The following is an 11,387-nucleotide window of genomic DNA, read 5'->3' as shown; positions in this document are numbered from 1 at the left end:
TGTGCTTCGAGGTGGCGGAGAGGGGATGCAGCGTCCTTGACCCGCTTCGATCCTTGGCGCCAGGACAACTCGGGGAGCGAGAGGAGGAGGAGGCACACGAACCGGAAATGAAGGCGGGCCTTTCCTGCCATCGCCCAACCGCACTTGTTTTCTTTAATTTCCTCCTCTGTTCGCACTCTTTACATAGCAACCAAAGACGCGGTGAAGAAAAAAATAAGGGTTGAAAAAAAAAATAAGGGTTGAAAAAAAAACGAAGGGTAGAGAAAAAAAAACAAGCATAAAAATACTAAAACAAGAAGGGCGAAAAACAGGATATTAATTAGGGTTTTAAACGAACGTGTTTAGCAGAGTGTAGAACGAGAAGGAAAGGTGAACTGTCTGAAATGAAATATTATTGGATTTACGTCTGGTACAGTTACTTTTTTTTTTTGTTATTACCGCTATGAAGTTGGCGTAGCTGAGCTGCATGCGACCGGACACCGTTAAGCTGACCGGTTTTTGAGCCCTCTGGATCATCAGCATCAATCCCTTCCGGAAATCAATGTCCTGTGACAGATGCCAGTCGCAGTAGTAGGCCGCGTCAGCGATTTGCCCGCTCTGCATTGCAATTTGAAATACAAAAAAAAAAATTGTAACGAGAACAAAAAAATTAGATAGATTTATGGCTTTGCGGTTTCATCACCTGATACGTAAGCTCGTTACCCACGGAGCAGTAAATGAAAAATTGGAAAACGTGCGCAATCAAGTAGGAAAGCATGTGTTGCCATAGAGATGGATCGGCGATCTGCAATTATTACCATGCACTCTTTTCATCTCTCATCAATATTTTATGTACACTGACCAGAGCAACGCAGGAAACGCACATCGCCAAAGTGCTGACTACAAACTGAAGGAAAACTATGTGGGAGAAGATCTTTTCCAGCAAGGCGCATATCCTGAAAGCGTTCACGTTTCAGACGGGAGGCCAATTTAAAGAAAGCGAATTAATTACTCCAATAAAAGCAAATGGTGCTCGACGCACGTGATCAAATTAACCATTTCGGAGTCGCGTCTGCCCATCTGCGCGATTCCGGCTCGCTGCTTCCATCCTCTCTCGCAGCAGAGGTTCTCCAAGACGTCCTGAAGGATTTGGAATTGGGTCGAGCAGATCATCACCAGGGAGTTGAAGAAGGCGTCGAAGCCGCTCAGAGTGGATATTACCACTTGGTTCATGAACCATTGCCATATGTACATGAGCTGGTATTGTGGTGTTGATTTGAAGTTGAAAGGGTACCAAGAGGCTAAAGGTAATTGATCCGTGTTTGCTACTATTGGGAATGCCATGAATTGAGCATTGGAGAAGAATGCCATCACCAGAAAAGTAACTCCTACTGTGATAACGTAGCGACTGCGATTCTGGATTTGTTTTTGACGATATTTCGATGCTACTTTAGAAGGCCAAAAATCCAACCAAATACTTGTCAAAATCGCATTCAGAGGCTTCTTATACATCATCATAGTCATCAACTTAGCTATAGTCTAAAACAAATAGAGTTACCAATACTATCTTAGTAAAAAAGTATCAATCTTTTCAATGCAATTTTATATCAAATTTGTTAGCAAAGAAGCTTGACTATTATTTTAGCAGAAATAGCAGAATTTTGATAAGTACAAGAATTTTTAATTAATATTTGATTTTGAATAAACTGTGTAGTAAATTATTATTTCTCAAAGCTGTTTCCAACTAAAAGATAAACTAAATTCCTCTTTATGCTTTTCGCAAATGCGTAAAGTTTTGTAAGCGTTTCATTTGTAACGACTTTTGTGCCCGAAATTGAGCATGACTTTAGTCGACAGTTATTAGTGGGCGGCAGACGCGAATCATAAACGACGAAGAGAAAGTTTTCAATTAATAAACCGTTGGGATCGCAACAAGCACAGAGAACCAAACTGTAATTAATTGCGACTTGACTAATGGATTCTGCGGGCGTTTAATTAGTGATTCGAGTTTAATTACTTCGATGACGACGACGACTGTCGTACAAGCGGACGTCATCTTCGATATGTCGGTGACGTTGATGGCTAGGTATGCGATGTGTGCGAAGCACATCAAATTCAAGCTCACAATCACTACGACCATTAACCATCTCTTAATCATATCATCATTATCCGGCCAAACGTTCAATGATTGCAGCACCAACTTTGGGAACAGTACGCACTTCTTCGAAATGTCTTTTCTGCAGTGAACAACGAACTCTGAAACATTTAAAAGTTATTTATGTTTGTGTGATTTCGAGTATTACCTTTGGAGAGTTTTTGCAGCTTTCTCTGCGTCCCACCGAGCTCCATGACGAGTGGTCTTCGAGTAATCGGGCTTACGTGATTCAAAACCAAAACTTTGGTGGATATGAGTAATTATGCGACCAGAGTTGTGGAAACAAATAATTTGCGGAGCTCAATTATTCAAAGAGTAATTGCTGGGCGAGCGTAGCAATGCTGCTTTATTAATTTACGGAAACTAATTTCCTGTTGCCCACTCATCCCTTATTTTAAAATAAGTTCAGAGAAGAAGTAGTTAAAAAAAGAGTGGCATTCTTTATGTGCATCCAATTAGTAAAACTAGCTGTACGTGCAAACAAAAGGGTAAAGCTACGTGACCTTCGAAGGGTCTCCTTTCTTCGTCTGCAAGTTAATTAATATATCGTTGATTCAAAGCCGCTAATGAAAAGGCCGCAGGGTTGTATATACCTATTTCACTACCGGCGAAACAAACTTTCCTGAATGCATACAATACGCATACTCGGATTTCCAAAGCTTTATATACATTTGTATACTTTCTCAAAAACCGAATGCATAGGATCTTTGATACCGCCACATCAAACGCGCTATAATCTTAATCCACAGTTGGCACGCAATGCGTCTGCACTTAACGCTATGCCTTTACCATTGTTCCACTTTGTATACCGAGTCTTTGTCTTATCTACAACTAATTATGTTATTTACGTAACTAACAAAGTATAAACTACTAATGTTTATATTAATAAAAGAAAACATGAATACATTGAAAAATTGTTGTTTCTCTATTATGTAATTAACATAACGTAGCTTTATTTATATAGAAAATCATAATTTTATACTATTTGCTGTAAAATTTTCATTTTTTCATTATAATCCCGAAAATTACATAACGTAAAGAAGATAGAAGCATTTATATTTGACTTCTTCCCCTAGAAAGTGGAAGGCATTTTTTAGCAGTTTTCATTTGCACATAGTGGAAACCTTAACTGTTGAATGTTAACAAAAGCATTACTTCTTTAAGGAGATGTGTAACAACTATGGATTAGGACATCACCCTGGATAACACGATTAAGCAGTTAAAATATTGGAAAATCAAACAGGTAAATTTTCACGGAAACCCCAGAAAATATTGTAAAAGATTTTCTTAAATTTTCGTAGTTTGTAGCATTGTTGTACTGTAATCAAGTAATAAAATAGTAATGCGCCTTCATAATTTCGTATCTGAATAAATTAAAATGATAATTGCCGTATGCCCGGCGCAAGGAGTAATCCTGCAGGGTTTGTGCTCTTTGCGTAAGCTTCCAGGGTAAACGCGGAGAGAAGAGAAGGATGGGATGAGGGTATTCATAAAGGAGTGGGAGAGAAATGCGGAAATGTAAGCGGGAAAACAAATATTAACCGTGTTGTAAAACGTAATGAAACCGTAATCCCTGTGTAACGTTACGCACATAACACGCATTCTAAATCGATGATTAGTTACGCAGCATGGGCGGACGGAAAGAAGGGGAATCCCCGGGAAGGGAAAGGAAGGAAGGAGGGTCTCTGTATGTGTGTGTGTGATTACAGAAGGGTCCCAGAGCACCAGGACTAGTTAAGACGTAGGAGGGGTCCCATCATATCTGGGCACTTACAATGTAGTTAACTGGGTACGCGTTCAAATATGCATTTTCGTGGGCCCTTCAAACGGGCGCTCGATAACTTAACAAGTCGTTTATTATTGCATGTCTGGGCAATCACACTGGGATGGACCACCAACTATTACATCCATGAGTCGAGCAACTTTTAAATGGGCTGTTAAAATGTTCACGTAGTCTTGAAATACCATAGGATTGTTGAATATTCAAACTAAAACTTTCCATGTTGTAGTATAAAATTTATTATTTCCATAAAAATTTCCTGAAAATTCTTGTGAAATAACACAATAAATTAAAAATTACAGATTTTAAAGTAATAGAAAAATCAGTGCGCTGTGGATGGATGTCCTAGAGATTTTCTGGTGTGTATTAGGTGAGAGCGCGTGGTGAGATGATCAAAGATAATTCAGGGATGAAAAAGAAGAAAAAAAGGATAGGCTAGGATGTATTTAAACGAAGTGCCATGCATACTGATGCGCGCGATATTATCATGCCCGAGAGCTAGAACACTTATCCTCATCCTTATCCTCCTCATCCCATCTCGCTTTTCGACGGCGCTCATCTTCGACGCCTAGTTTTCTATAAAACGTCATCCCTCCTCGCTATTTATTTACTGCGCTCCTGCATAAGTCGATTCCCTTAACCCAAAGTCCTTCTGACAGTGTGTCTGTCGGGAAGAGTTCGGATGGCCAGGTAAGGCAGCAGGAGAAGCACCTATTGATTTTCCGTCTGGAGAGTCGTAGTAGTAGTAGTAGGTAGGTAGGCCTGACTTGTTCCCAGGTATCTCTGTTCGTCTCTCTTTTCCGCTCGATGCGTGGACTGTCGCGTAGCCTCTTCCACCTCATCCTCCTTCAGCTCCGACTCCGCTGTTGTCGGGGCTTCTTGCACTTAAAAATATTCCGCACACGAATGCGTCGTCCAACTCGGATGCGAGCGTAGATAGAGAGATGATGTGGAAATGGGAGAGAAAGAGAAACGAAGAATTCTCCACAGCCGTCGTGTTAAAATATTGTCACGCGCCGTCACGCCATGCCAAAAGTCCGCCTGTCACTCCGAATATTAAAATATATATATTTTATACAATGCCCCAAATATTCTCTTTGTGGAAAGTTTCTCGGATGCAACGCGACGCGAATCCGCAAAAAAAATATAGCCAACTCCACCACCCTGACACATATACGTATTACGTTATTTTGTCATATTTCTACACGCTTCTTCGTCTCCTCATGTCTCACCCAACAAATTAATAACGACATTGACATTGTCACTGTTTGCTTAACTCAAAGGGGGAAGTAATAAAACTACAACATGATTTCATCTGAACTGAACGAAAAAAAAAATGTTATTTTGACAAACCCTAACTATCAAAGAGTACTTAACAATCGTAGCAACTAAGGCTATATCTAATAACTGAGACAAGTAGAACAAAATCCGTTACGAAAGTTGTGAGTTCGAAAATTCACTTAAATTATACTTATATAAAGCAATTTTATCTCATCTATTGGTTAAGGGCCTTATTTGTCTATAGTCAAAAATCAATTCAAAAACGTCTTTATCAAAGACGTAATAACAAGACATAAATCCATGGTAACTAAAACATTTCTCTAACAACTACTCTTAGTAACCGGAAATAATTGGTATAGCGCTTTCGGCAACTAAATATTACACCTAATAAGTAACTTCATAACCAACATAGTTACTAGCTTTGTTAATGAGGTAATTAAGTTAGCGTATGTAGTTGTACTTAATCAACTAATGTCAATTAATATATTTTAAAATTGTTCTTAACACTAAGCAATAGATTTACACATTAATTACGTAATTATCATGGTTCTTTATCGCAAGCCCGACAATCGAAAGACCGTCTATTGAAATTCCGACGTTCGAAATCCCGACTGTATTAAAGTCCCAACGCTTGAAATCCCTATTATGTCAAAATCCCGACTACCATAATCCCGACGTTCGAAATCCCGACTGTATTAAAGTCCAGACGCTTGAAATCCCGATTATGTCAAAATCCCGACTGTATTAAAGTCTCGACGCTTGAAATCCCGATTATGTCAAAATCCCGACTGGCTCAAAATCCCGACTATATCGAAATCCCGAAAATATCGAAATCTTGACTACCATATAAAAGTTATTGTAGAAATTTATAATAATAAAAGACACTGTCGGGATTTCGATATAGTCGGGATTTTAATTGTCGAGATTATGGTAGTCAGGATGTCGATAAAGTCGGAATTTCGAACGTCGGGATTTCAGTTGTCGGGCTTGCGATTGCCACCGAATTATCATAATATGATTATGTGGTTATCTTACATATTATGTAAGATAACCACATAACTTACATATTATAAAATAATATTTTCTAAAAATAAATCAATACATTTTAAAAAGGAGCGCCATCTCTTACAGCAAAAAAGTACTAGAAATACGAAACTAATATATGCATTTTTTTGTTGTTGTCTCCTGTCTCTGGAATTTGGAATAAATTATTTTTATCTTTCCGTCTAGCCGGATTTTGTGTGTGTGTATTTTTTTACGTTTTTATTACTACTTTTCATTCATAGTTTCATTGTTCCCATTCAACTTTTTGTGCGTAATTCCGAGAAACGCACCGTCTGCATTTATTTACTGCATTCCTTTAGGCGCCACGAAAATACTATTTTTCTTAGTTTATTCTTCTATTCAATGCATTCCTTCACTTCACACTGGTTGCATAACTTATATTTTATTATTGGGTCTATATCGCAAACCCGACAACCGAAAACCCGAAGTTCTAAATCCCGACTATATCAAAATCTCAACAACCATAATCCCGACTGTATCAGAATCTCGACAACCATAATCCCGACTGTATCAGAATCTCGACAACCATAATCCCGACTATATCAGAATCTTTAGACGGTTTTTCTGTTGTCGGGCTTCCGATTGCCACCCATTATTATTATTTCAAATTTTATATGAAAATGTAATCTAATTTAATTGAAATTTTTAAATTACAAATATAAAAATCAACAAATCAACATCAAAACAAATTGAAGCAATTCATAGAAAACATAAAAATGAGAAACACAAAATTTCGTTTATTAAGAAAACAAATCGCGTTCGAATCACTCGTTTCATAAACAATATCGCAAAACAATTGAACTGTATCGGTTTTTATGTGAAAATAAACAAAACTTCTTCAAGTAGAAGGAGAGAGAAAAAAAGAAGAAAGAAACGGAATTGCTTTGTATTTTACTACCAACCATATTTTTCTGTTCTCTCTTAAGTCTGCTAAACGTACCTCCGGGACGCATTACCATCCTACATTTTAAAAACTCTCAATTGCCGAGCAATAAAAATCCCTATTATATAATGTTAAAGACTTCACTTCGCAAGAGGTATGCATTATCTTTCGGAGACGAGAGCGAAGGCATTACATAATGAATACAATTATAAATGGAATAAATTAAGTTTTCCGTTTGCTTTTAGTGCTTTGCTTACTTCACTAAATCAACTGAGACTATTAGAGAAGGCCATTCATTATGTCTTATGAAATTTATTACTTTGGTATTATTATTTACGAGACAAATTTTAATGAAATATAACAAAACAAATCCGAAATTAAAGAAATAAATCGTTTAACAAAATTAAAAATATGACAATTTCCAAGATTGGTATAAATATTGTTAATAATTATACCAAAAAAAGACGATTTGTTGCACTTTCTCTCAAAGAAAAAATATCTTATTTTGCAAATTTTCAATAAGATTCTAAAATAATTCGTTTTATTACTAATTAAAACACATTAATGTGAAAACTTTTAGAAAGATTTTTTATTTGCAAATTACTTTTTCAAAATTATTAAAACATACGGCAAATGTTTCCATTTATATTATTTATCTTTTGTATGTTATGTTAATCGTTTCGGTGGACTTTGAAGAACATTTATTATTTCCTTGTTAATCTGGGCTTAAATTAGTGCTAAGCGTGAGGGCCTTTAAACCACCACCACCAACCCGGATAAACCGTTTACACTGGAACTTCGGTTCTCTCTCAACTCTGAAAATGTTCTAGGTGTATTCAATTTGCTAATGAATTATTTACAATCCGAAGTAAAATAGTTTGAATTCCCAGCTCGTTAGCGTATCAGCTTACAGTATAACCGCAATCCAATTTAATCCTATTTTTTTTTAAATAAAAAATGTACTTAGATTTGAGATAATTCTCCAAAAACAAACACTTTTGTACTTCAAATTATAACAAAATTTACAATTTATAAGATTTAGTTGAATAAGAAATAAATTAGAGGTAGCACAGAGATGAGTTTAATTTAACGGTTGTCGAGAAAATCACGATTTTTAAGAAAATCTTATTTTTTTCTACAACTCCTAGCTGGCGACTCGACGACAGCACGAAGATGCTAATAGTTTCGTTGGAAAGGTGAGGTATTCAGCTTTCAATTGTGTAGTCGATGATGTTGAAGAGTTGTCGAAAATTTCACGAAAATCTGAAAAAGAACGTCCTTTCCCTGTCACGTAACGAACATTACGCTATTTTTCTTTTATAAAAAGTTGCGTAAAGGTGGCGCCCGTCTTACGTAATCAGGAAATGCAATAAAAGTTACGTAATTTTCATATAATTAAGAAAGAAACGTGAAAACTCGGATATCAACGAAACAGCAATTTTTGAGAAAATCCTATTCACTTTTTTTTCTTTCAATTTCTACAGCTCATTGTAGGCTACTCGATAATAGCACAAAGATGCCAATAGTTTCGTTGGAAAGGTGAGGTATTCAGCTTTCAAATGTGTAGCCGATGATGTAATTATCTTGAAGAGCCTGTTACGTAACGTAACTTTTGCGTCATATAACTTTTGTAATTTAAATTAAAACTAACTTTTTCTGATAGAAATTAGGGCTAATACAGATTTGTAAGTAAAAATATGCTAATAATTTCTTCCTACATTATTGATGCTTCTTATAGTCTGTAGACTCTAATGGATATGCTCTAAAGATATGCTTATTTGTTTTAGTTTGGATCATAAAACTCACCATCTTTTTAAGAAATGTACTTATAATTGAGGTAAATCTTACAAAAAGAACTTTGTACTACAAATTGAAACTAACTCCTCTGGGCAGAAAGATTTAGGTAAATGTAAAAATGAGGGCTCATATAAATTTATAAACAAATATTTCCTAATAAATTTTTCGATGTTTCTTAACTTTTGTTTATTCGCTCTAATTTTTACAATAAATATACTTAGATGGAGATAAATCTTATAAAAAAACTTTTGTACTACAAATTGAAACTAACTCCGGATAGACAGATTTAGGTGAATGTCGAAATTAGCGCTAAAACAGATTTATAAGTAGATATATAAAAACATCAACAAAATTGGATATCATAAATTTTGGATGTGTTTAAAAAATGAATAAAATTAATAATAATTGTCTATAAATTAAGTAACTTTTACTAGGTTGTAGAATAAATATATCAACTACTAACTTTATTACTATTTTTCATAATTAGACGTTAATAATTATAAGAGGCTGTAATTTTTTGTTGCATAGTAAAATTGTTAAAAATGTAGGTAAAGTACGTGTTGATTACAAACAAGGAAAGATCATGTTCGCTGCAAATCCCGTTTTTTTTATATAAATAATTATTACGTGCAATTAAAAATTTAAATGTCCCGCCTTTCATTAAAACGGAAGAAAGGAGAACTTGCGTAATCAGGTTCTTTTAAAGCAAGGCAGCTAATTATAATTAATATATGCAGGATGCGAGGCGACAGCCTGAATGAATTAGCGCGCTCGGCCTCGTTATGCATTTATTATTGTATCGACCCCATCATCATCATCTCAAACCTCTTTCCCTAAGACCTATTTAGTTGTTAACATAACCTTTTACGTCGTTGCATACTTTCACGTTATTAGCCTAATGCTTTTTTTCTTTCTTTTCTCTTCATAATCATGTAAAAGAGCGTATTTTCAGAAGTTGACTAAGGATAAGAAACAGCAGGAAAAGTTTTTTTATATATATATTTTTGCGAATAAACATACGGAATCGATGCGTCCTCCATTTTTACGAATAATCACTTCATCGCGCGAAGAGGGAAAAAGTTTTCTTGGCAAACTTGTTTCGTGCGAAACGCGGAGAATGGGAGTAAGATGTGGAAGAATTGGAGAGAAAGAAGATGAAAAAACTAAAAGAAACAACACACACACAGTGAGAAATAAATAAAAAGAAGGGCGGACGAAAGGAATTTTCGCTTTTAACAGGATTACCGTTCGCGTGTGTTCGGTGGCATTGGCTTAATTGACCCCTAGTGGCATCGGATAATTAGTTTTCACATATGGGAGAATAACAGTTCAGGAATTCCATCAATTAGCGAAACGCGGCGAGAACGACCGGAAAATTGGTTACACTCAAGGAGACCGCTTACGAATTCATTCAATTAAATGCCCTTTATCTGAAAGCTTGCAAAAATCACTCTGTTTTTGTTAAGTTGTTGAAGTGATGAACTTTGAACTGTCTGTTCCCAATCAAGTTTACTAAGCAAATGTAATTTTTAATTTTGAAATCTTATTGCTCACATTTATAGTATAGAAATCTTGAATAATCATTCTGTAATGATCAAAATTCATTACCAAATTAATATTAAGAATTTGAAGATATTTTTCTAATAGCATTAAGTTAATATAAAATATTTCTAATAATCAATAGAAAACTATATAACTTTGAAATCTTATTGCTCATATTTAGAGAATAGAAATCCTGAATTATCATTCTGTAATGATCAAAATTCATTACTAAATGAATATTAAGAATTTGAAGATTCACATACTTTTCTCATAGCTTACTTTATTAAATTAATAAAGTATTTCTAATAATCAATAGAAAGCTATATAACTTTGAAATCTTATTGCTTATATTTACAGTATAGAAATCTAAAATTATCATTCTGTAATGATCCAAATACTCTACCTGCAAATTAATATTAAGAATTTGAAGATTTACCTACTTTTATAATAATCAATAGAAAAGTATATAACTTTGAAATCTTATTGCTCATATTTCGAGTATAGAAATCTAAAATTATCATTCTGTAATGATCCAAATACACTACTTGCAAATTAATTTTAAGAATTTGAAGATTTACCTACTTTTCTAATAGCATTAATTTAATAAAACTTATTTCTAAAAACCAATATAAAAATGTATAATTTTGAAATTTTATTGCTCAAAGTTATATTATAGAAATTCAGAATTGTCATTCTGTAATGATCCACACCAATTGCAAATTAATATTAAGAATTTGAATATTTACATACTTTTCTAATGGCATTCATTTTATAGAACATATTTCTAATCAAAGGAATAGAAAAAATAGTAGCAATAAATAATAATAGGATTAAGCTATTATTAATATTATTAATTAAATATTATTATTAAAAATATTAAATTTAGATTATAAAGTAGTAAAAAC

General features: G+C 34.5%; 1 protein-coding gene across 1 annotated transcript; it reads right to left on the bottom strand.

Moving 5' to 3' along the window:
* Positions 1-270: 270 nt before the first annotated feature.
* LOC108556496 (odorant receptor 82a-like) lies at positions 271-2,328 on the bottom strand. Its single transcript, XM_017912634.1, has 7 exons — positions 2,283-2,328; positions 1,997-2,235; positions 992-1,518; positions 842-935; positions 683-784; positions 439-597; positions 271-378 (listed from the first exon to the last, which is right to left on the bottom strand). The coding sequence occupies exons 1-7, from the start codon at positions 2,326-2,328 to the stop codon at positions 328-330; spliced, it is 1,218 nt and encodes a 405-aa protein (XP_017768123.1). The 3' UTR covers positions 271-327.
* Between the last annotated feature and the right edge of the window lie 9,059 nt (positions 2,329-11,387).

The sequence above is a fragment of the Nicrophorus vespilloides genome, unplaced genomic scaffold (genome assembly GCF_001412225.1).
Source record: "Nicrophorus vespilloides isolate i.1.1-1 unplaced genomic scaffold, Nicve_v1.0, whole genome shotgun sequence".
Taxonomy (NCBI): Eukaryota; Metazoa; Arthropoda; class Insecta; order Coleoptera; family Silphidae; genus Nicrophorus; species Nicrophorus vespilloides.
This window is presented reverse-complemented; position numbering and strand designations above follow the sequence as displayed.

What these genes read in the sequence shown, in the direction of transcription:
- LOC108556496 (XM_017912634.1), bottom strand. Translation starts at nt 2,328, where the DNA reads ATGGAGCTCGGTGGGACGCAGAGAAAGCTGCAAAAACTCTCCAAAG. An exon ending in CACCATTTGCTTTTATTGGA is followed by an intron (nt 936 to 991) that starts GTAATTAATTCG and finishes GAACGCTTTCAG; the next exon opens with GATATGCGCCTTGCTGGAAA. An exon ending in GTAACGAGCTTACGTATCAG is followed by an intron (nt 598 to 682) that starts GTGATGAAACCG and finishes ATTGCAATGCAG; the next exon opens with AGCGGGCAAATCGCTGACGC.